Source organism: Manis pentadactyla, chromosome 4, assembly GCF_030020395.1.
Source record: "Manis pentadactyla isolate mManPen7 chromosome 4, mManPen7.hap1, whole genome shotgun sequence".
Classification (NCBI taxonomy): domain Eukaryota; kingdom Metazoa; phylum Chordata; class Mammalia; order Pholidota; family Manidae; genus Manis; species Manis pentadactyla.
In genome coordinates this window covers 9,711,610-9,738,043 of record NC_080022.1, presented here as the reverse complement: position 1 = coordinate 9,738,043, position 26,434 = coordinate 9,711,610, and the positions used below count along the sequence as shown (strand labels likewise).

General features: G+C 41.7%; 1 protein-coding gene across 5 annotated transcripts in view; it reads right to left on the bottom strand.

Annotated features, from left to right (window-relative positions):
• The window catches only part of PRDM2 (PR/SET domain 2), a 128,887-nt gene that overhangs the window by 28,887 nt on the left and 73,566 nt on the right, over positions 1-26,434 (bottom strand). For 3 of the 5 annotated variants that reach the window (XM_036925118.2, XM_057499759.1, XM_036925121.2), the window contains 2 exons: positions 13,945-14,055; positions 4,974-9,363 (listed from right to left, as the gene is read on the bottom strand). In XM_036925118.2, coding sequence (XP_036781013.2) covers positions 4,974-9,363; positions 13,945-14,055 — 4,501 coding nt within the window. Of the gene's footprint in view, positions 1-4; positions 1,547-4,973; positions 9,364-13,944; positions 14,056-17,702; positions 17,762-26,434 lie in introns of those variants that run through there. The other 2 variants (XM_036925122.2, XM_036925119.2) reach the window with 2 other exon arrangements.

The window sequence follows — 26,434 nt, the reverse complement described above, 5'->3', positions numbered from 1 at the left end:
AGGGTTTACAAAGTGTTTTTATTGGTTACAATTATATAAAATCGTTTGAATTCCCCCAAGTTATTAAGTGCTTGCTAGCAACAGCATTAAAAAAAACCTTTTACACATCTGACCACCTCAAAAGATTTATTTATTGGAAGGAGGGAAAAGTAGCAAACACCACTCTCAACTTGTCCGTCTAGCATTAACCCCTCTCTCTCTCAAGGCTACATTGGTTAAAATCAATGGACAACCCCTTTTGTATGTCAAATTGTAAATTTTAATAGTTCTCATGAGAATAGTCTTTGATATCACTCTCCAACAACAATAAAATAACTAACAGCAAACTTCAATACAAGAACACTCTCCAGGTTAACAACTCAAACAAAAATGTAAAATGTAAATCACATATAATACAATTGAAGCGCCCAAAACAATTTAAATAATTTTAAATATTTTATTTTTAACTGCTACAAATGCTTTATACAACATTTCAACATAAAGTCCCCGTAACAGAAATGTAACACAATGGGAATGGTAGTGAAAGGATTAAAGTGGCACAAACTCACCAAACAGGTGTTAAACTACAGACTTTAAGAGGTAGATTACTTTTAAAGTTGAGAACAAAAAAACAACACAAATAAAACCTAGCCATTTTCCACCAACCCAGTCATTATTTAGGGGGAAGGCATATATAATGCATGGAGAAATGATACTAGCTACTCAGGAAGAGGCCAATTTGTGGTTTTTAATCTCTGTTCGAGACTGCGGTGTAAAACCTGGCATGTGTATTCATTTATACTTACGCGTACAAACACATCTATGCAGGCCTGTGTTGCATCCTGGGCACTGGTATATCACTAGTCTCCGATAATACAACAGTTATAAATTAGTGCCAGATAATAATCTGAGAGGACAATGTCCATTTGGATACTTAAACATGATACAGGAGGAGGCATTAAAAAAAGAGTTCACATCCAATCTGGTTTCCTCTCCATTATGCTGGCAACTGGCTTGTGATAAAAAAACAGGCTAAGAGAGAAGCTAAATGCCTCCGTCTACAATTCACTTAAAAGAAAGGCATCAAGAGCTGGTGTGTGACCAAAACATTTTAAAATGAGTGCATCAGAATTTGTCGTCCCTGAAATCTACAACAAACTACTTGGTAAAACAGAGAACTTGCTTTGCAAGGTTAAGTTCAAATCATTCCTTTCTCTGCTATGTGCCAAAACCCGGGGTCACACTCACATCTGAGTTACCAGTCCTGTGACGAGAGCCAGGTCATCTAGCCCGTCTTACGGCGCCCTCCTCTTTGCTTTTCAGTCACTCGGAGCCCAGCACACATGTTGGGCACCAGCAAAGAAGCAGATGCCTGACTAACAGGGCAACAAGAAGCCTGCCGGCAATCAGCTGTGTGTTAGGATTTTTGAGTCAGCTTCAACTGGTCTTGCAAGCTTGGTAGATTTCGTATCCTTTGCCGTAGTGCTTATCCTAAGTTGAGCATGCAATATCTTTATTTAGTCAATTAAGGTTTGTTTTGTTTGGGGGGCTTTTCTACAGGAAGTTCCTAGAAAATAAGAAAACTGAAGATAAATGACAACATAATGTAACCTTATATGAATTGATCATGTTAAAGAAAAGGTGAGAGACCACAGGATGAATGTTATTAAGACGGCAACAGAATGAATGGAGGTGCGCAGGAATGTGGCTGCCCTACTCCAGAAACACACTGCAAGAGCCACAAGCAGGTTTGGGGTGGTGTGGCAGAGATGAATGGATATGGGAGAAATTGCCATTTTTTTTAAATCAATTCATGGTAAATGGGAAAACTTGGTCTGGAATTTCATTTTGCTTCTCTATCTTTAGATGTTTCTAAACCAGCTGCAATGAAACATATTATTAAACAAAAAAGTTGCTCAAAAAGAAGCACTAAAGAATGTAAACCTCCTTGGAATTTACAAAGACCAAAGATGGGTGAGAGACGGGTAGAGAATGTTAACTCTCTTGCCTTTTTGTCTCGTGATACGTGGCAATGAGCCCTCAGCAAGGGACTGACCAGGAGTCCCACAAATGAGCCACAGGTGGGCCCCCACCATGACTGTGGAGGGTAGGCCCAACACCGGGGCAGCTGGGTGATGGGCTTTCACAGGAGAATCTAAAGTTGGCCAGTGTGCCTAGTGTCCTCTGCTCCTTTGTCCTAAGAGAAGGATTTGGACCACATGTCCTCTTTACACCTGACTGGCAGAATACTTGTGCTCCAGGAAATGACCAAATGGCAAATTCTGCTGAGCCCTCAGTGTTAAATGGAAAACTGACTTCATTCACACTACTGATTGCAAACATATATTTGAAAAACCGTGGAATCCTAAACTGGCTTCAAATGTAAAACAGCTGGATGTTGGGGACTAGTTCTTAATCACAGTTTGTTATAATGAAATACACAGGGAAAGGATGTGCTGCCAGCTCTGTGGTGTAAGTCCTTGAATACACAATGGGGAAAGTAAGGTAAAATCACTGACAAGAGAGCACACGTGCACTTCTTAACATGTGCCATGAAATTATCCCTGAATAAAATTCCCAAGTAGAAATATACAGAAAAGGGAAGAAGACACTATAGTTAAAACAACTCTTTACCCATGTAACAAATGGGTTGGGTGTCCAACAAATACATACTGAGAATGAGGCCTCCTCTCTTTTAAAAGCCCTGGGAGAGGCGAGACCTGATGAGGCACCGGAACCCAGGCCTGGGCTTAGAATCCCAAGGTTTTATACCAAATGCACTACAAGGTAGTAAAAGGAGATCGTGACAAGCTTTCTGAAGAAATGCTTGCTCTCTTGTGTCCAGATAAAAAAAGTACGACGTCCTGTTAAGCATTTGTTTTTTAATTCCCAAAGCTTCTTCACAAATTTACAGTCACTCGTAAGTGGACCTCTAAGGCATCCTTCAGGTGTGAACACAGCAGTTCCAGCGACTCGCACAAAGGGGAGCACAAAGGGGAGCACGCCTACTGCTACCACCTACAGTTAGAACAACACCAGCGTCTCCCCATCTGACTCTTTGTTTCCTTTTAGGCCAATTTTCATTCCAGCAATATAACCCTCTATTAACTATCAAAGCAAAATAATGAAAATTAACTGGAGCAAAGAATAGAGACAAAATTTTATTAGGCACTTTGGTCTTTTGTAGTTTTAAGGGCTCTTCAAAAAGCACTGGATGACTAAGAAGCTAACGGAACTTCATAGACTCATGGTTACTCAGAGAACTTTCTTCATAGGACTTTTATTTACAGTTATTTTTCAGATAAATTTTGCCCTTGAACTGCATTAATGGGATACAGGACAAAATGATTGTTTCTTTCAGATAATACTGGAGACAGAAGAGGAACCCAGAATACATCCTAAAGCATCAATCACCGGAAGATGTGTTGTAGTACCATCTATAAAAATGATGCCACAGTCTGGTTCTTGAACCTTGAATGTCCTGTTGTGGAACTTCCACAAGGTAGACTGAGCACAAACAGGCACACAGTTAAACTGCTACAGGGCAGGCAGCTTTAGCAGCTGATGGACAGGTACTTATTTTCACCACGGCCAAGCTTCAAGATGCTGTATGCAAATGCCATGGCCAAAGACCAGACGTTGAATGAGTTGAAGTACAGTAACTGATTATTTAGTGCATTAGGAAAGGTTTTAAAAAAAATCAAATCCTGAATCATTCCAACCAGCCCTGGCTCATGATTCTTCTCTGCAACTTTGACCATGACTCAATGCACACGAGCCCCAAGAATTCTACTTCATCAACTGTGCAGTGACAACAGCACCTCTGAGGCCTCACAGCCTCTCTCAAATAGCCACCCTGCACTTAACTTGACTTGGTTGCCTAAAACACCAAAGAATTTTCAGACACTGTTAAGTTATAGACAAGAGGGCCTAGATTCAGGCAGCTAACACTGAAATGACAAGATATAAAGCATTCTGCAGAAATTCGGTGTGATGATGAACATTTCACATGAGACTGACCTCCAGGCATGATTCAGGGAACAGGAGGAATTCCAAGAGTACACATCAACTCAGGCTACTGAAGTAACTAAGGAAGTCTGAGAAGTCAATACAACAAATTTAACTACTGCCCTGTTTTCACATTATCACTAAGAACAGTTCGTAATATGGGAAGAACACAGAATAAAACAGTAAAATCACTCAAATCTAAGGTGGATTCCTTACATCATTGGTGGGGAAGCCAAGACCCTGACAGGAGAGGGACCTGCCCTGTGTTACCATGTGCACCTGAAGGAGCCGCCAGGGTCTGGCCTCCCCACATGCCTCCCTGCACCTCTCTGTTCCTCCTCTGCAGTCTGGCCTGTTCGTTATCCTATGCCTGGAGACAGCAGGTGGTGGCAGGACATAGGGCATTTTTAAAAGAATATGGCATGTGTGCTTAACTGATGAGGCAAGTTTTTAAAAATGAAACAATAAAAGGAAGCATGAATAAAAAAAGCAATCTCAGTTACTATAACTATGCTAAGTCACAGAAATATTAAAGAAGATCGCAGTGTAGTTTAAATCAACTCAATGATCCCTGTTGACATAAAAAATTATCTATGATCCAGAAATACTACAAGTGAGACTGAGATTATTACCCAACATATGAACGAAGTTTGGGAGAACTCCATCTTTTCATAACTGAGTACTTTCGAGAGCTGTTCACGATTTCAAATTCAATTCACAACTGGCCCTATTGAAGAAATGGTACCACTCGGGTGTGTGTCCCAGGTCTGAAACAAAAGCCAGGTACTCATCTCTACAGCAGCCAAGGCAGTGACCTTCTTTAGGCCTACAACTTAGGCAACAGCTATTTCCTTTAAATGCTTATGTCAAAATTATACAGGAAAAAGAAAAAAAAGCCATTGGGCAAGTATATTGTTTTTTTCCAACCGTCCTTCCCCCCACACTCTTGAGCTCTGAATTCCTCAGGCCCTGCAGACGCGGCTTACCTGACGTCCTTCAGCTCCTGCTTGCCACTGCTGTCCTCCCTCCTGTTTTCACCTGGGTCGGCAGCAGCTGCCAGCTGGAGGCTGCGGGTGACAGGTCCCCCACTCCGTTCTCTAGATTTTACATTAAACCGGTCTGTTCTTTTCTTACTGGCCAAAGCAGATTTGCTTTGTAAGATGGCTCTGCTTTTCTGCACTCTCACATGCAGGCTCCGGGACGCCTTGCTTGAGAGCTGAGCAGAATGATTCTTGGCCACAGCTTTGGATTTTTTCCCCTCGGCATGAGTTATTTTGGCCATTCTTATCGGGCTCGAGTTCCTCAAAGAGGAGCTTGGTTTTTTGGATTTAACCGAAGCTACAAATTTGACATTCTGCTTGGACCTGAACGACGAGGAGGGCAGGGGGACTTGCGTGGGGCCTGAGCTGCGGGCTCTGGTCTTGCCCAGGGGAGCCTGCATGCTTTGCATTTTAATCTCTGCATCCGCTGTCCGTCTGCGGTGGCTACCACCATTGTTCCTGTCACTACTGGCAGGTAATGAGTGTCCGCCTTTCTTGGAGGAATAGGAAACTTTTTTTTTGGAAGGAGACAGAGGCTTTTTGGGACAGCTGAAAGCAGCATGCTTGTTCAGGCTTCCGATGTACGTGAACTCTCTGTTACAGTATGGGCAGATATGTGAGGAAGACGCAGAAGCATTTTTTAAGTCAGCCTTCTGCTTTGCCAATTTGTTTTTTTGAAGGATTGCTTTCTGGACAAGCTGGTTTTTTTTCTTCAAAGCACTTAACTTGAGCTTATTTGATGACATTTTGCTGAGCTCAACAGTAAAGTTCAGTCTTTTGGGCTGTCCTATCCGTCTGAAGGCATGCTTCCCAGAGGCATCTAAAACCACCACACCATTTTTGGGTTGCACAGTTTGCTTCAAGGGGACTGGATTTTTCTTAGGGGTATACCTCTTCTTGTCACTAGCAGAAGCACATGCCAGGATATGTTTATGTAACTCAGGCATATTGTCAACACCTTTTCCACACTTTGTGCAGCGAATGGCAGTAGTGAAAGTCTGTGGAATATTGTGTGTAGTGAAATTTGTGGCGGTCACACCAATACCCATGGGGTTTCTGTGATGGTACTGAAATGGAGGAGGTTTAAAGCTTGGGTAATGTTGATTGAGACCCAATCGTACATCTGGATCTTTCGTCTTAATTCCTGAAGCCATTATTTTTATGGTCGTGTAAAGCTCTTCAGAGGAATCATTTAATTCCTCTTCTTCCTTGGACGTTTCTAAAGGATCTTCTGGCAAGCTCTGCATATGCTCAATGTGGGCCTTGCTGGGATCTGTAAAGTTCTGAGGCCTCAGGGTGCCACTTTCAAACTCATGGTGTGTGCACACCTTATCTGGGTGGAGATCTCGCTGGTGCTGCTGCAAATTACACAAAAAAGCAAATTCTTTTTTACAAACTGAACACACAAAGATATTTCCAACTCCGTGAAGCAAAAAGCGATGTTCTGATAGGTCAGTTTTAGCCTTAAAAAGCTGCACACAAAATTCACATTTGAAGGGCCAGTCTTCAGCATGAATAGATAAATGTTTGGTTAGATCTTTAATGGAAAGAAAAGGTGATTCACAGACATTACAGACAAAGTTTTTGTTGAACGTTTCCTGAATAATATCCTGTTCAACTGCAGGCTGGGGTTCATCCCTGGGTTTCAGCTCTTCATTCTCTAATTCCTCCTGTTTGAAAGATATCATGGGCAGAGAAGCTTCGAGATTATCCCCAGAGGAAACAACAGATGACACTGCTGAGAGAGGAGGGGGCGAAGGGGAGGAGGAGGAGGATGAAGAGGAAAAGGAAGATGAGGAAGATGAGGAGGAAGATGAGGAGGAAAGTGTTGGAGGCCCAGGTGAAGCAGCAGACATAAGAGGCTCCACGGACGGAATGGGGGACGGCGAGGGTGACACCGTGGGGGAGAGAATTGGCAGTGGGGACTGGGCCGTAGCATTTGAGAGTGGAGAGGGGCACTGGTGAGGAGATGTGCCAGAAGAGGGGGCTGGGAGAGGGATAGTAGGGAGGAGCGGAGGGGGTGGTGTGGCTAAAGTCAACACAGGAGGGCAGGGTGGAGGCGACGAGGCATTTGTCGGGATCAAGAGAGGAGGCAGCTGCCCCGCAGAAAGGGAAGATGTCTGCAGGGCAGGTGACGAAGGAGGAACATCATGCAGGGACTCGACAGTGGGGGCAGAGAGAGCAGAGTCAGGACCGAGGCTAGCATCTGGCTGGGGAACTTGGGATTTACGAGGACTGGGGCTCCCGGTCACATCCGGAGTGTTTTCTGTAGGTAAATCGATGCCGTTGTATTCATTGAGAAGAACCTTCTGTAGCATGCAGGTGGTTGGTTTCTTTTTCTTAAGAGTACTGCCAGCTGATGGTACCAAATGATTTTCTCTGAATTCCTTGCCTTCAGAGTCACTGCAAGGCTTTTTATGCACACTGAGATCTAATACAGATTCCCACTGGACTGGAGTCCTGCCTGTACCCTCAACCTTCTGTTTGACACCGCTGGATAAATCCAGTGGCTGTTGGTTGCACACATTGCTAAAAGTAGAACTGGCTGCCCACTCTTTAGACAGTTTATATTCATCAAAGCTCGGTGGGCTCACGGTTTCCCTCTCATCTCTTCCAGATAAACTCCACACTGGTGAGTTGCTATGACTTTCTAATTTGGGTTTTTTGGAACTCAGAACTGCATCAGCCCACACTGCTTTCCCGTCGCTTTGCTTTCCAAAGTCTCGAAGGGCAGGACTGTGTTGTGGAGAGCTGGGAGGAGAGCTGGTCCGCCGCTTAAACCGACTGGAGGCCACAGGTAGCATCGATGCAGGAACAGACACACAAATGGGACCTAACTTAGGTATTTCAGTTGCTGAAATCCCAGCAGGAGGAGTTAGTTTATCCTGGGTTTGAAGAAGCTGTTTGAGCTTCGATGACAAATACACGCTCTTCTCCTTGTGGAAAGATGCTGCCTCTGCGGTTGATATGCTAAGAGGCAGACTTAAGGAACATGAAGGCGCAACAGGGTCAGACCCTGTTTCAGCTTTAACTTTGGGCAACACAGGCGGACTAGCAGTTCTCCGCTTCTTGGACTCAATGTTTGTGCTGCTGGAAGGCTCTTTAGGAAGGTCATCCGTTATGGGGACCTGTGCAGTCTTTACATTTTGAGTAATTTCCACTGTAACTGGAGTAAGCAGACAATTTATACCATACAAGTCGGCCGAATTGGATTCCATCTCAATCACATCACAGTTACTAGTACTGCTGCTGGTTTGGATTTTACCATCAATATAGTAATTTAAGTTTTCAGAAATATTGCTAGAAATATCCATGATGTACACATCATCTGCCTCTCCCTCCTCCTCTGGTTCTGTGCTTGGTACATAGACATTCTGGACGGGTTGGGCCTGCTCTGCCGGAGGCTGTGGCTCTTCGAGGAGGCCTCCTTTTCGCCGTACACCTTTGGGAATCAGATGACGTTCGTGAACTCTACGCTGATGCCGTCTCATATTAGTATGAGTTCCAAAAACCTTTTTGCAGTATTTGCATGGATGAAGCTCTTTGACTTCTCCATTCTCTTCTACAACAGAAGAATTTACTATTTCTTGGGAAGCTTTCTCTGAACTTAAGATCAGACAGTCTTGCCCAAGATTGGGAGGATTTGCGTCGTCTTTTGGAGTGACACCGTCTCCAGACACTTTGCCATCAGCTGGGTCTTCCAATGGCTGTAGTGCTAGGCTGGGCTTTCGCTTTAACCCTGCCTCGTGGCGACGCTCGTGCCTCCTCCTGTTAATCTGAGTGCCAAATGCTTTCCCACAGTACTTGCATTTGAAAGCATGGTTGACTGTAGATATATGGATGTGCATGTGACGTTCAAGTCCCTGTTTGGTTGTAAACTTCCTTTCACAATGCTGACACGGAAACATAAATGTTTCAAATACATCACCATTGGCCTCTTCTTTCGTTTTAGGAATTCTGAGAACAGGCATCACCTCTAGAGAGTCTTCAAGAGTTTCTTTTGAAGTATTTTTTGGTTCTTCTAATAAATCCTCTAGCTTCTCATCACACCGTATTTCTGGCTCTTTCGTAGAACTTTCACTTGGCACATCAGCTTCTTCTTCTTCCCCCTCTTCTTCCAGCTCATCATCTTCCTCCTCCTCCTCCTCCTCCTCCTCCTCCTCCTCATTCATCTCACCATGTGCTGCTTCTAGCTTCTCCTCTGGTTCTGTTTGTGGCTCACAGGCAGGGGGAGGGTCTACTAGTTCTGGAAGCACTTCCTGACTGACCACCTCCTGAAGCACGGCTGTCTGCTCAACCGCTGAAGCCACAGGCTTCTCGTCCTCTTCTCTGGGATCTAGAAAGCACAGGGAGGCAGAAGCATAGAAATGAGGGCAAAAACTAGCCTCTTTATGACCAATTCTTATTATTCAGGTTGTTTCTGTCATGTTAAAATGTGTAAGAGAGATCATGACTAACAAAAGCTTTACTTTTCCACCTATGCAGCTGTACTGGATATGAATCCATTTCTTTCTTCCGTCATTCAGCAAGTACTTACACAGCACCTATATGTAGGAACACCAGGCAATTACCGTTGCCCCCAGTTAAGTCCGCACTAATTTACAATGTAGTGCTGCCTGTTTTAATTCCTTCTTCTTACTTTTAAGGCTATACCAGGCAAACCTTATGCTGTACCAGGCAACACTCTGGGCAGTGAGGATACATACATGAACAAAGAGCTTAGATTCCTTTCTGTGCTTAATCACACACATATTAATACATTTTTGTTACAGAAATTAGAGTACTTATTAGAACTGTTGGGAGTCGCTGACACTGAGTTTCAGAAGACTAGCTGTAAATTCCAATATCTCATGATTCCAAACTGAAACAAGGAAACTGCTAAACGTATTATCAGGTTAGATTCTCAGTAGTTTGTCTTGAGTAGAATAATTTTCTCTTCCTCCTTCTTGACCAAAACTATATTATTTAGAGGCTAGAACATTTTCCAGAATCATGACATCAGTATTCTCCAGTAAAAGAACTTCGGCAATCACCTCCTCCAAGCCTAATCAAATTATTAAGAACTCAGGAGTATCTCAAGAAGGAAATGCAGATCTGAAGTCACTTCTGAGTCTCTATGCCCAGGAGAAGCCCAGCCTAACCTGAGGTAATGGTAGATAAGACAGGTGGTCGGGGAAGGGCTCACCAGTAATGTGACAGCTGAGCAGAGACCTAAAGAAAATGAGTCATGCAATTATCTGGGGAATAGAAACCCTCTGAACAGAGGAAACAACAGGTGCACAAGCTCTGAGTCAAGAACGTACTAGATGTGTTCAAGGAATAGAAAGGAAGTAGGAAAAATTGGGGGTTCTGGGGGAAGGGAGGGAGAGAGCAGGAGATGAAGTCTGAGATGTAAGCAGAGGCCACCCACACCAGGTCATGTAGGTTTGCTGGCCTTTACTCTGAGTGAACAGAGGAGCCACTGGAAAGTTCTAACAGACCAGTATGTAATGACTGACCTATAATTAAGAGAATCACTCCAACTGCTCTGAGTAAGGTGAAAAATAAAATACTAGATGAGCAAGGGTGGCAGCAGGGAGACAAGAGGAGAGCCAACTACACCCACCAGGAGGGCAGGGTGGGGAAACTGGGGTGGCTTGGGACATAGGGCAGTGGTCAGACTGGATATAGCCTGGAGATGGAGCAGACCAGACGTGCTTGTTGGCTGGCTGCAGTAAGAGGGAGAGAGAAGAGTAAAGGGAGATTCCACAGCAACTGCAATGATCCTACTTACTAGGAGGCTGAGGAAAAGCAGGCTTGGTCTGTGTGTGGGGAGAGCGTGGGGGCATCAAGAGTTACTCTGGCTGTACAGTTTGTGGCAGCCAATATAGGGCAGAGACACTAAGTAGTTAAGTTATACATAAGTCAAGTTCAACAAAGAGGCTGAGCCTAAAAATGTCGAAGTCCACAGACTAGAAAGGGAAGTTGGAGAATGGGACTGGACAAGGTTACCTGGAGAGTGAATGCAGACAGAAGAAAGCAGGTCCACCAGGTGCCTCCAGCACTGAGAGGTCAGAGGAATGGCCCACAAGTTATCTGGAGAGCCAAGAGGGTGGTGGCCCTTAGCTAAGGAAGAAAAAGGTGCGAAGGAGCAAGCAATCCGCTGTGTCCAGAACTGTGGAAGGGTTGGTATGATGAGGACTGACCTGAACATGGGATTCACCAAGGTGGTGACAACAAGGGGCCTAGTGGAATAGTGGGGACAAATGCCTAAGGGAGTACCTGAGAGAATGGAAGGAGGGAGAGACAAGGAGACTGTAAGCCACTGTTTCAAGTTTAGGTATAAAGGAAAGCAGAGAATGGAGTAGCAGCTGGAAGGAAACAGGGAAAGCAGGGTACTCTAGACAGGAGCTGTCACAGCACATCTAATGCTGACAGCAGGGGTAGTCCACAGCACTGCTTTCTCTACAGAACCACCCGAGTCTCTGCTGGGTTAGGCCCCTTCTACTGCACCCACTACATGACAGTATGAGGTGTACAAGACTATCAAAATCCTTACCCTTACAAGCCTCACTTTAACAGGAGCTACATACAAGCAAGCAGGCAACAGTACTATAATTAATGGTTATGCTTGTGGAGGTACAGGTTGTTACGGAAGCAAACAGGGGGAACATCTAATATGGCTTGGTTAATCATGGAAGGCTTCTCAGAGAAAGTACTGAGCAGACTGAACCTGAAGGTCAAGGACAGAAGAGGAACAGGAGAAGGAGTTAAAATACATAGCAAATTATAACTTCGTATGGACTAGGAGATCCATTAATGTATATTAAAGCACGAGACTCCACTTGGGAGATTTGCTGCAATGTAGATTAAGGGATTGGGAAAAGGAAATGATCGGATGCAGAAGACCAATTGTGATGCAATGGTATGAGAAGGGAAATGATGGCTACCTACACAGAGTTGGAAACGGAGAGAAGCAATAGAGATGAAAAATATGGCCAGACTGTTGACACAGCAGAGACCTCTTAACAGACCTGGTGACCACCCAGATACAGGGTAGAAGAGTAAAAAAGGCCAGCTGTTCCAAGCTCTGCATATGCAAGGTCTTACAAAACCGCTTAATCATTCAGCCCTAGACATCATGCAGTTTCCTAGGAATATCAAGTCCTTTGCATCTGTTACTACATTTACTAGCAATGAGGTTACTGCCTCTAAATAGAACCAGGCTTCCCTTCCCCTGGACAAATTTCATAAAGTCCATGAGATTCCCACAAACTGGGAAACCAGTCATTTGATGGTGGTAATGTATTTCAAATTAGGAGCTAACTCCCTTTTCAAATATATTTTCAACAAAGACCCAGCATGTTGATAAAAAAGTTGAAATGAGATGAGACAACAGAAAATCAAAATAACATCTCTAAGGCTCAGAAATTTCTTAAAGAGTTCATTTTTAGCCAAAATCTGTGGCTTCTTTTAGTTGAAAAAAATTTTTTCTTTCTCTGGATTGGTAAACAATTCCAGATTTAATTATGTCCAAAGTAATATCAAGCAAACAAGCACAGCTCTATTAACTAGTGAGGCCCACACCAAAGGATACTCACATTCAATAGATCTGTTGAGTTTAAATACAAAGGGAGGTTTGGGAAATACAAGGAGAATCTGGACCACTTGCTCAGCATACAGACCACTGGCTGAGGACCATGCAGAATATTCAGGAGAGGCTGACAACTACATTGTACAGGACCAATCATGCTTTGACCAGCTATTCCACAAATAGGTAAATGTATCTTTTTTCATAGGACCTGATGTTTTATCAGGAAAAAAGTAACTGTCTTGAATTATTGAAAAAGAGAGGGGAGCTTTGGGTTTTCTTTCCGACTTCTGCTACTAAAGGCAGTGAGGTTTGGTACTATTTTGTCGTTTAAACAAATGTCTTACTTAGCAAATCTGCTATTAGCAGGCAGAACTTAGTTTTATAAGGCTCTGGGAAATAAACTTGTCTATTCGTGCTTCATAAAATGCCATGGGAAATTATAATCCTTTGTGTCATCACCACAAGCAGTTCGAAATAAAGCCCCTTAAAAGACATCCAAAATATTTCGTTGGTTTTTTTCCTCTACAAATATTTCTTGAAAGTCACAAGCCTATTTTTTAAATTTGCCTATTTGGTTGGGTCACTATGAACCACTCTTGAGCAAGCTCTAGTCTCTGAATCAATTTGCCACGTAACACAAATTAAGACACCTTTCCTTCATTTCCAAGGTCAGAAGTCTCCATATGGTGGCTCAACCGTAATGAGCACAGGGCAATCTGCCTTTCTGATGAACTTCAATCCATGCCTATCTGACTTCAGAGAGGGCCAGAATATTAATCCTCAGCAGGGACTATAGAGGAAATTTTGTAGGGAGAAACAGAGCAATGAAATAGGATTTATTCTAACAAAAAGAGAAACACTTTTCATTCTGATATATAGTATCAATTTTTTCAAGTAAATTTTCAATTGAAGTATAAACCATAAAGTGTATAAACAGTAAGTATACAGAACAAGACAAAATGTTTGCAAAGTAAATACAATGACACAACACCCACTCCATAGTTCAGTGATGGACTAGTTAAAAAGTACTAGCACCCAGAAGCCTCCTCATGTCCCCATCTGTCTGATTTTTATCACCACAAATTTGTTATGATAGTTGTATGTTTCATCTTACTTTTTAACCAGGTAATAACACTTTTATTAAGGAAGGTCTTTAATAGTTTTTTGAAGGGGAGGTGGGATGTGGAGGGCTCCATTCATCATAATAAATTTAGGCAGCCTTTTTTGCTATTTTAACCCTTTGTGATTCTTAGATAATTCTCAGAGGGGCATTCCAAGGAGACACAAAGTTAAAGTAACTGGTGATACATACCCGCATCACACAGTCTTAATATCCAAACTTACCTCCTACAGAATCCCTCATAGCTGCAGAGGTGCAATCTGGCCCACTTGTCTTCAGCTGTGTATCTTCGGTTTTGTTTGCTTTGTTTTTATTTTCCTGTGATTTTTTCTTCCCTGAAACACAATATTTACTTATTTATTTATTATTTATGCATTCACTCATTCACTATTACCCTGAATTCTTGAAAGAGACAATTACGAATCCAATCACAGCGAACTGTATATTTCTAGGCTATTATCACTTCAGAAACCTAAATAAAGGAATGGATGATGAATATGAATACTTTGAAGTCATGTTAGAGAAAAAAATACAGAAATCCTGTTATTTTGGGGCATCTTAGGGATTAGCTCCCTTCATAACTATAAGAGCTATCAAACTAATAGATAACAAATTCTAGAAAAGTTAGTAATTTGATGTCAGAGGAAAATTAGATAGTAGCACTGAGTTTGCATACCACACAAAGGAATTGGCAGAAGTCTAGTTATTTGTAAGATGCACATTATCAAAAAACATATGGAATATATAACTCAGGGCCCCTAAGGTATGATTATTCATAATTGTCAAAGTAAAACAACAGAAGCAGAGACTGCAATCCACTGAACTGCAAGGGATACACACGCACAATAGCTCAAATACCAAATGAAGAGTAATTATGAATAATTCCCTGTCAGTCACCATGGCGCTCTGAGGGTCCTCAGGGACTTGACTCTAGGTCCAGTACAACTCAATATTCCATTAACAGTTTGGAGAACGGAATTCAGAAAACACTAACTGCATTCCAAGTGATGCCACCGTTCAGAAGATAAGATTAAAATGCAACACATTTCTGACAAGCTGGAACAATGAACCCAAGTCACCAAAATATTCTATATGGATGAACAATTCTGTTAAATACTAATACGGAAGGTTCAGAAGCTTGGTTCCTCTGGGATTTATTTAACCAGAATTGGTGACCCTTCTTTTCCATATTTTACATGCTAAGTTTCTTATTCCTGGTAGCTTTTGTTTTTCAGTTTTCAGATTCATAATAGGTTCTTATTCATCTTCCCCAAACATTTCCTCCTTCTCTTTCTGCAAAGCTGTCCCCAACCAGGCCTCAAAACCTCCTCCCAGAAGCTGCCCTTTCTCTTTAGGAACAAGCCTCTTGCCACCTTCACCTCTGAGTCAGTAAAATGACAAAGCAGAAACAATTCACAGCTTCAGGAAAATGGCACTCTCCATAACAGAAAATCACTACAAAGGAGGATAATTAACTAAAATATAATAGACAACAGATGAAAATGAGGTCAGACACACACAATTATCATCATTTAAAAGATCATAATGGTTAAAAAAAAAAAAGAGAAGCATCAGTTACAATACAAAGCAAATACTACTCCTAAATAACACACCACCAGTTTTGATAAGTATTTAAGAGCTACAACAAGAAGAAAAAAGTATAAAGTACTTAAGAATCAGCCATTTACTTTGTTAGTCTTAGAAGGCAAATTCTAAAATACCATTTTAAATCCCTAATTCTTCAGCCTGTAAAAAAACCTCATTTTCTGCAACTATATTAGAGTTTATTCAAGTAACTGGAAACATGCCGATCTCTTCATTTCCAAAGGCAGCTAACGTGGAACTCAGGAACCAAGTATGCACCTTCAGCAGAACCACAACTGCTGGTGGGAACAGAAGCCAAGCATCTGTGTGGAGATGGATTCAACTCTCCAGGTGGAAGGATTATAAACCAATCCCCTCCACAAGGGGCAAGGACATAAAAACACCTTCTTTTCACACTGCAAGTAACCTTTAAAAAATTCTCTCTCCCCCTTTGGAAATGTGACAGCACCTAGCCTAAATCTGATGAGGACAAAGGCTCTTGAGGAATCCAGGAGTGTTACCTCTAACCAGTCTTCTTACCTTCACATATGTTCTCCCCTGTGTGTGATGCCCAGTCCCTATCAGATTACTGGTAGCAAACAATGCAAATATAAATGATTGCCTGGCTACTAATAAAACTGCTCTAGCACTGTGGTTCATATCTGAGATCATATAAAGGGATCCTGGTGCCCTCAGATGCTTATTTTCAAATGTTATATCCAAGTTTCTCCCTAGAACAAAACCACAAAACCGTGTAAGGCATCAGCACCTCACAAGCAGGCCAAGGAGTAGACTTTTTTTTACTGACCTTACTTTCTACTTTGTACAGGGATGAGCTTTTGAAATAAAGATGGAGATAAAACCTAAACCTTGTTTCCTATATATAAACTTTACATACATTAAAAAATCATTCTGTAAAATTTAATAGAAAAACAGATTTCAGTTTGTTGTAAAATAATCCCTTGCAAAAGCAATTCAAAGATTTCCTGCCATCTCTCAAGTGCTATACCAAGCTAGTCAGCAGGCCATACAAAAGGAGTAAACTGACTTATGTGTAAATAGAGTATTAAGTCAAACTTCTAAATTTATATAATAATAAAACAAAGCACAACTTTAATAATACCACTCATTAATATGGACTTAGAACAAAATCATGTAACTATCTAAAAGGTGAAGTATTATTTTAAGTTTTATTCCCTACCTAACAGAATTATCAGAACACCTAGCTGATACTGAATGTCAAATGTCTAATGTCTATTTTGGGATTCTCCAAACCTAATCAGTGAGCAGTGTTCCCTCTCCCCTACCTCCCAGATACTCTATTTAAAAGCCACAACCAGGAAACTCTGATGCCCTGTGGAGAGAAGCCACCTGCAGTAAGGACATCTATATCCTATTCAGAGGGCTAACAGGAGCATCCTGGCTTGTAGACCACTACAGACTACCCACGGGCTTCTTACAAAGACATTAGGGGCCAGATGATTCTCTTGTTGGGAGGCTGCCGGACACACTGGAGGGTGCTCAGCAGCATCCCTGACCTCCAGCCACTAGATGCCAGTAGGTGCTTCCCCAACCCCTGTGGTGAGAGCAAAAAGCGCAGAAGTCTCCAGACGTGGCCAAGGTCCCCAGGAGGGCAGGGGGGTGGGGTGGGGGGAATATATCCAGGTTAAGAACCACTGGGCTAAACCAATATGATGTTGGTCACTGTAGACAAACGGGGCTCTGCAGTCTACATACTTATTTAAAAATTTCAAAGCTTCTGAATGACACTAATAAACTAGTTCTAAGAACTAAGGAATGGAACAATTATATTTACCTAAAAAGTATGTTTGGTGAACCCTGAAAGACTTAGTTTATGATGGAAATGAGTCTATAGTTAATCTCATCATTCATTCATGGAACTGAGATTATCTGACACACGAAGTGATTTTCTCAATCTTAATCAGAACTATCTAGCACTGAGTCACTTCCACTCACATGGTGGACTAGAGATGAAGGGGCTATCAAAACTACCTGCCCTACTTGCTATTCTCAGAGAAAATAAAGGCCGGAGCCCCAGAGGAACTCATCAGTCTCCAGAAGAAACAAAATTAGGACCCAGATGCCCTGACTCACAGTTACACATGCTTGGTGTCAGTCCCAAAGCCAAATACTGCTAAAAAAGGTGGTGAAGCCTGCTACATTTCCTGAAATAAGTGTTTTCCCTGATAGATGGTTTCTGTTGTATTTCTAATCAAATTAAAAGAAAAACCAAAAACAAACCTATAGCCAAAACAAACTATGGTAACTTTTACAATGGAGAGGGGACTTGTTAGTTTCTAACTGGGAGGTGAGAGGCCCCTCTAGCACCGTCCGGCAGAGCCCGCTGGGAGCCTGGTAAGTACACATGTGCACTTACCATCAGGTTCCTGAAGGGTCCTACATAGAGGCTACTGCCCGCTGCGTGCTCCACTTGTTCTAAACAAGAAAGATACAGGAATGAAACACAAGGAAAGTGAAATGGAAATGATGACAAAGAACATAATGAAGGACAGGACAAAACTTCATGTACATGAGGAAAAAAGAAACACAAGGTTATGAAAATGAAATGAAACAGAAGGAAAACAGCCATTTGCTACTGCACCAAGATCACACACACACGCACACACACAACACAGGTTTAATCTTTAACTGTACCCTTAGTTGCCAACAGGGACCAATGCGGTATACTTACTTTTAGGCCTGTGTCATGCCCATGTTATATAAAATGGATGCTCTTAACACTTACGTACCATTCTGAGAGAAGACCTGAAAGTTCCAATCCATGCCTCTCATTTTACAGAGACACCCAAGGACCAGGGACATAAAGTCATCTCCCAAGGTCACACAACAAAATTAGCTCTAGAGCCAGAATTAAAACCTGACAATGACGATGTTAAAAGTGCTCTTCCTAGTACATTTGTTTCTTAAGACCAAGAATGGCACAATCAGAATACCTGATTTTTTACCATGCACTTAATACCTGTTAATTCACTTGGTTTCAAGGGCAAATGAAAGAAGAGAGGTATGAAGACTTCCACTGCATTTACAGAAAAGGAACAACAATCAGATTGGAATGCAGATTTTTTCCCCCATTTCGATTTTATGCCAGAAACAAGTATCAGTCACAGAACCCCAACCTAAACAAGTATGATTCACCATTAAGTATTAATAAAACTGGATTTTCTAGTAAAATAAGGTACTACATAGAGACATCCAACAGTCTTAATGCCTGCTTTTTAAAGACAATGTGTAGCATTATACCCGTGGTGCCAGGGATGCAAGTTGCAAAACCAAAACAGCCTAAAGCATCACATGAATAATTTAACCTAAGTCTGGACTACATTCTACTGTTCTAATAAGCTGGACAAACACTGGGAGATTCTAGAGAATAATGAATCAACTTAAAAATGTTCAAGCATCAGAGAATACAAAATTCTAGAAGGCTTGTTCAAGTTACATTGAAAACTCATCACAACAACAAAGGCTTATGCATTTGGTGATTTAAACGAATTAAATTTAGAATTGTACGTAACTTTGTGTGCTGCCTCCTCACCGGGTAGCTCCCCAACTCTAAAGTGTAAAATCACAATTCAGCATCAGTTATCAGTGTACAGAAGCAGGTTTCTCTGACCTTTGGGGAGCTCACCATCTTACTCCAGTAGATCAGGTAGATGCACAGGTGAATCCACACCATCGAGGCCCATCTGTGAGTTCCACAATGGTAAAGGGCACTGAGGACATGAGCTGCCCTGAAAAGGAGCTAGGGCTGGACTCCCCCTGGGGGGATGTGCCTGATGCCTCCAGTCCTCACCACTCTTTCAACCCTCCATCCCCACAACTGAACTTTCATGCTCTCCAGTCTACTGGACTCCTCTCTACGGTTTCTCCACAGTTACCACTGATCTCCTAACCACAAATCCAAAGTTTCTGTAGGCTTTATTTGCCCCTAGTTTCTCCTTCAAGCTTGACACTTTGATGGGTCTTACATTCTTAAAATTCCTGTCCCCAGCCTTAGGATGCTACCACTAGACTCTCCTCTTTCATGACCATTCTTTTGCAAAATCCTCTTCATCCTGCCCTATATGAGAGGGTCCCTCATAGGAAATCTAAAGACTGGAAGTATGCTTTCATATGAGGTTGAAGAAAAGCTTCAATTAAGTACAGTTTCCCCCTGAACAACAAGGGCTTGAACTGCCTGGGTCCACTTACATGAGGATTTTTTCAGTAAACATATTGGAAACATTTTTGGAGATTTGCTACAATTTGAAAAAACATTCTCTAGCTTACTTTGTCTTAAGACTACAACATATAATGCACATAACATACAAATACATATTAATCAACTGTTTATGGTAAATTAGTAAGGCTTCTGGTCAACAGTAGGCTATTAGTAGTTACGTTTTTGAGGAGTCACAAGTTACATGAAGATTATCGACTGCATGGAGAGGTTTGTGCCCCTAACCCTTCATTATTCAAGGGTCAACTGTAATCATTTAAGCTGAGGGTAGTCCTCAGAGAATAGCATGGAATAATGAATTAAGAGAGAACTGAGTTCTAATTTCATCCTTAAGAAAAAGAATTAACAGCCCCTAACCACATTTCAGGCAAGTTTGAAAAATTCATCATGAAGTTAGTATATAACGTTTTGAATTTGTGAAAGGCGAGGGTCTAAAACAAGTCACTGTCAAGTGAATTGAGAACCCTGGGCAGCAGGACTGATGAGAAAAAAGTGCCTCAGAAACTTCAACCAGACAGGTCTCCAAAAGGCCAACAGTGTTACACAGAGGAGATGTGTTGGTTAGATGGTCAGGAGTGGCCTAACATCTGGCCAAGGTGAGACCAGCTGGGAAAACAAGTCGCTCAGAACCTAGCCCCGTTGGTCCACTGTGTTTGAAGGAGAGAAGTCAGAAGCAGTAAGATGCTACAACAGCTGGTTTTTATGAAAGTAATACACTATATATTTTCCATAGACTTATTTTACACTTAAAATAAGTTTGAACTGTACCTGATAGTAAAAAATTCTGTTAAGCTCCTTGGGCATAGTTTCAAATCTTTTTCTGTAGCTAACCTTACCAAGAGCTGTCCATAATCCTGGAGGCAAATCGTAAAAATAAAACCTCTCTGGTTTTAAGTTGCTCGTGGTATTAAAACAGGACTCTAGGCTTTGCTTCCAAAAGAAACAATGGAAAAGTTCTGGATTTTCAGTGCTGCACATCACAATATAAATTCCTGGAATACCTGCGTCCCACCAGGGGGTGCACAGCCTTTCCACTGTGGAGGCTCTGTCCCCCAACCCGTCCAAATGTCAGGCTGATGGGAGAACAGCAAAGATCACACTGGAAGGGAGCTTTTAATTTCTCTAAAAAAGGCTTTTTAGTGCTTTTGACTGGGCAATTCCAAATACTAGAAAAAGCTCCATAAATACACTTGAATAAATTCAAATTAAGAAAGCTTCCTCATACTCTTCAGAACCTCACAGTCTTGTGGTATGAACAAAATGATCTTAGAGACTCATTAAATACCTCTGAAACTTAAACAAGCTGCCAGCTTGTTTTACTTTAACATTATTTTAATTTCTAGCATTATACTTACAGATCTTCAGTAGCTTTTATTTTACAGGGAAAAAATGTAAAGTCTGATAATCCTGCATATGAAAAGTGAATTGGCAACTACAAAGTAAATAACTCAATTCAAGTTCAGGTGTCAGTCCCCTGAGGTCAAACAAACAAGCCTGGGAGCTATGCAGGGAGATGGTGTGTTACACGTGCCTGGCAACCCCCTGAACAGTGAGTGGACAGTCACTCCCTCGAGAACTGGTTATTCTCAGATAAAGGGGAAGTCTTTATTTTTTCCTTTCAAAGCCCATGATAAATTTTACAGTACTATACCCTGATGAATTAACTCTAAAATTTAGATTGAGTATTTTAGGAAGTAAAATATCTAGATATAAATATGAGACAAAATTAACAATGGTCAAGTATTATCACTAATTACAAAAATCAGGCCACCATGTATCATAGATGTAAACCAAGAGACTCTACTGAGAGTAACAGGTGGTTCCCAGGGATGAGATTACTGATGAGAGTATGATGCCTGTCCCTGTTTGCATTTTATCATTTTTCTAGATGAATAGCTACATTACGCAAACAATCAATACATGAATTTTTAAAAAGAAGTACCTACAAAAGCAGAATTAACGAGACAACTACAAATGTCTCTATTGGTTAGATTTAACACATGCAATTTTACAACAGGACAATTTAGAAAGGGACTCTTACCTACTCTGCCTGCACAGCAAAAAGTACTTAAGTGTCTCTGTTCTCCATCTTCTACTTGTATGCCTTAGAATATGTGCAGAAGCAATGCCCCCAAAACATTAAATTCAGACACAGTTATAACAATTTGATGGTGATTTGAAGTATTCCTGAAGGATCGTATTAAACAGCCAAAACTGCTTAAGCATTCAAATTACCACCCTGAAGTTTCTAGCATACATACTTCAACCCTTTTTCCTGTCCATCACATTACTTCAAACAAAAAATTAATTTGAATCTCCCTTTTGAGCAGCCATACACCTGTATTCTTTTTTTGTTCCACTGCAGGTTACTATGCCCATCATCATTATTAAAACCACTTAAATCACAAATCAAATTTAAACTATCATGTTGAGTGCCTCCTAGGACACAAGCTCAGGGTCAATACTTCCACAGTCAACTGTGGTAATCATCAGAGAACTGTATTCTAGCTTTTACTTTTGCTTTTCCTAAAAATGCAAAATTTGACAATGGCATTTGAATATTCCACATTTTGGTAGAGGTTTAGAAATATGTTTTTAAAAACAAAGAATTAACAGAGATACTAAACTACTAAACTACTTGGATCTACCATGATATGAGGCACTTTCATTCCAGTATAATTTTTAAGACTCTTCCGTCACTATTGTTAAACCATCTCATTCGCTTCTATCCAAGATCTCAACTGTCTTCTGGCCTCTCACACCTGTAGATTGCCTCGATCAGAATTTACAAACTGAAGCATCACCGCTGCTCCAGCAGAACAGAGCTCAGCCCTCTTAAGGCTTACGCAAGCACACAGCGTACACCTTCTCCCATCTGATGAATTCCCAACTGCCAAGGTTGTCTTTCAGATCCAAGACTGAGAAAAATAACTAAAATATATTCTTATTACATTTAAATTAAATCCCAGGGTCTTTTTCTTTTCTTATATAGATCTCCACCTAAAAGCAAAATCCTACTAGCCTATTTAACAACACATCTCAAGTCTCAGGTGCAGTAATCTCTATCAGAATTTAGCCCAAGCTCATTATTCTTGCTAGATCAGAATTTTTTCCTTTACATACTTGGTAAAGCTTCTGGAATAATGCTGACGTAGAAGTCCTTTGATAATTTTCTTGGGTGTCTATTACCTACAAAGCACTTTGTTAAGAGCTATAGGGAATACATATTACTGCAAAGATGTCTGCCCTGAAGGAATTTAAAATAAAAGTTACAAACTTTGTGAAAAGCAAGCACATTTGTAGAAAGGTCCTACTAATGTCAACAAGAGGCAAATGTGGAGTTGGAAAGATGTTCAAGAGAACCCGAATTTCATTAACAATAAAAAGGGAAAAAAGAAGGAAGAAAGCAGACAGACAGGAAGAGGAAAGGACAGAAGGTGGGAAAAGGAGGGAGAGAGAAAGAAACAGTGTGGGGGGCGATGATGTACATTTCCACCCCGTCCAGGGAAAGCAAGGCCCACATGTGGCCTTCCTTAGGAGCTCAGCCAGGGGACTCCAGCTTTCTAACAGGCTCCAGCACTGAGATCACAGGCTTTTAGAAACACTCAGTCTTCTCAGGGCTGGTCTCCCAGGATTATCCCACTTTGTTCAGAGTTGATGCCTCTTATACCTTTTGCCAATATAGGGATAAAATAATGCCCCCAAGAAATAAAGGAGCCTGGAAAGCTCTCACAAAGGACTAGGATTTGAAACAGCTGCCTCTGAGGCCAGTACCCACAGCTGGGAAAAAGGATCTCACTTTCAATCCAATCACTCATTTCACCTGCTCCCAAAAGGTTCTTCTGCCCCAAGGTTACACATCCCTGCAAATAACTGACCCCAACAAAAGTGAGACACTCTACTGGGCTTTCCTGTCCCTCTCTGGTGTTGGGGTGGCACTCTGAATAAAACAGGTCGTCAAAGGACAGAAACACACAAACTGAAATTCACAAAACAGAAACTATACCGGGCAGCCCTGGGCCATGATTTGATTAATGAGAACTAATCCTGTTCAGGACAAATGGGAACTAAATATGAGACATACTGGTGACAACTATGTGATACTGTCATCAGGAGGAATAAATGAGATAATGCATAAAAAGAACTTTGCACAGTGCCTGACACAGACTCAATAAATGTTATCAATTATAAGAATTATTCACAGTAGATTCTACTAAACAAATTACAGAAATCCCACGCCTACAAGTCTAAATTGTCAGCATATGTTCCTTCTTATGAAGACAATGACACACTGCTTCCACTAACAATTCTGAATTCATCCATTTGTTTCGTTCATTTGTTCTACACTGATTCACAAGATCCCACTCTGATATTATGGAAATGTACAAGCCCAAAGAGGACAAAAGTTTGAGAGAATAGAGAATTCTATCATCACTCACTAACTTCTCCATCAATATATACTAACACTCTAACAACAGAAGTTGTGAGTACATTTGTGTCTCGCCAATGGGTCTCAGCACCAGGCAAGTTCACTATGGATTCAGTGTGACCAAAAAACAAATGACAGTAGAATGTTCTTGGGGTGAAAGAGTTACACCCAACTTTATTTCCACAGTGGCAGGTCTATTACTAGAATCCTGTCCTTTCACAGCGAGACTGCATGCAGCAAGCCGGTCTGTGCCTCTGGGACTCTGCCTGCACAGCTGTCCTCTGGGCCTCTGTCCTTGGCGCTGCCACCACTCTGGCCTCTGCACTGCTCTCCTGTGGTCTTGCAGCCCTGCCACCTTGTTGCCCAGAGCATTGGGGGAAGCTCTTTATATAGAGTCAATAACAATGTATTGCCCACACGTGTGTAGTGAGCTAGCCAACTAGGGCCAGGTAAGAATCCTGGCCACAGGAACCTTCACTTTATCCACAAAGTTCCACTGGATCTTCTGCAGAAAGTTCAGTTAGTACCACAGTACTGTAGAGCTAGACGACATTGTTTTCACATGGTGAACTGCCCTGAGGAAGATGAGGTTTAGAGAAGTTAGAAGACAAACTCAGCAAGTGGTACAGCCTAGGGTAGTGAGCAGTTCTGCCTAACTCCCAGGCAGCTTAAGATGTTAACTGATAGTCCCAATCTTATCTCTTTGGATAATATTTAATATTTGAAAGCTAGGGAGACTCAAATTTCTCTTATACTTCATATGGCATAGACATGAGGAGAACTGAAAGATACCTGTGCCTTATGGCTACTCCGGAGGCTTAGACTTTTTTAATACTGTGAGAAGCAGCCAACCCACAGTCCCTGCTGCCTCACGGGCACTCTGTCTCTCAAAAGACCTACTTACTATATACCAAGGGCTATTCCTACTGCCTCAGGTTATCACCTCCACTTGCCTCCAGTCCTGGGGTAGGGCCCAGCCCCCTAGGAGGCAAGTCACCTCAGACCACATACCCACTGGGGGACAATCCACTGTCTCCCCCGTTCACAGGGGCAGCCTGTCTTTTTCTTTAGTCACACTGAATCCATACCGATCTTGCCCGGGGCTGAAACCCTTTGGCAAGACAATTTGTAAAATCTGTAATCTATTTATTTTATTGCTTCTACCCACCTATCTCTGCTTAATTTTTAAAATTAAGCATACTAGTTTACTTTAGTGGTTCTTAAGTCTTTTGGGGAGGAAACCTCAGGTCTTTTGAAAACCAGGAAACACCTAAGACATGCACCTCTCCCCAGTCACAAACAGACATAAACACAACATTTAGGGGCCCAGGGACCTCCTATGTTATTACAAAGTCAAACTGTAAGTTTATGCAAACGTGCCTATTAGCAGAAGGAGCACACCTCTGTGATCCCTGAAAAAGAACCCTGACTCCTCAGACAGCTCAGTAAGAGAGCTACTCAGATAATCAGGACATTTGTTTCGTTAAAACTGATATAACTTAATCAAGTAACTTCTCCTAGGAAAGGGGCTCTTACACACTTTTGTTTTTTCCTGATTTCCCATCCAGAAAGATGTAAAATGACAGATCTCCTAATCTGTAATATACAGAACTGAAATTGCTCCCACAGTATTCTAAGAAATGTATCCAAAATTCATCCAAAACGTCACCTGCATTGGTGGTAAGAGCACAAAAGAATTTTGAGTGCTCTGGACCACATACAGGTAAGACAGAAGAACAGGAACAGAAGAGTAATTAGTCCTTCATTTGGGCAGAAAACAAACAGTAAAACGTTTACTTTTGCCCAGGCACATGCAACAAATCCAATTCCAAGAGTTATCTACTCCACCAATCTGTGTAACCACAGGTATCCTTGTTTGGGTAACTAGTGAAAAAAAGACTTTTCTTTTAAGAAAGAAGGTCTCTTGCACATGAGGAATTCTCTAGCGACATGGTTATCTAGCTGCAGAGCCAACTAGTTTTAACTCCCCTAATTTGCAATCTACTTAATTCACTTCACATCACCAAAGCAAAATACAGGACATGTTCGAAGATGTTGAAATGTTTCCCGTTTTTTTAATCCAGAAATGTTATGATAAGCCAAAGGATGGGCAGAGTCACCACAGAGCTAATTCTACCAGTGCCCACCAATTGCAATGAAATGGACCGAGGTTGCTGTGCCGTGCATGCTCCTGAGGTCTCGCTCTCACAGCAGCCCTGCAAGGTAAGTCTCATCCCTGTTTTAGATAGGTAAACTCAAGATCCAAAACATGTGAAGTAACCCACACAAAGTCATACTTATTAAATGGTAGAGCTGGAATATGAACCTGGCCTCACCACCCAAGGCTGTGTTCTGATATGCCATAATGGAGTCCAAACATTGTTTGGACTCGAGGTATGGCTGGGTCAGCAATGTTTCCCTTCTGTCCTCCACCTAACATACA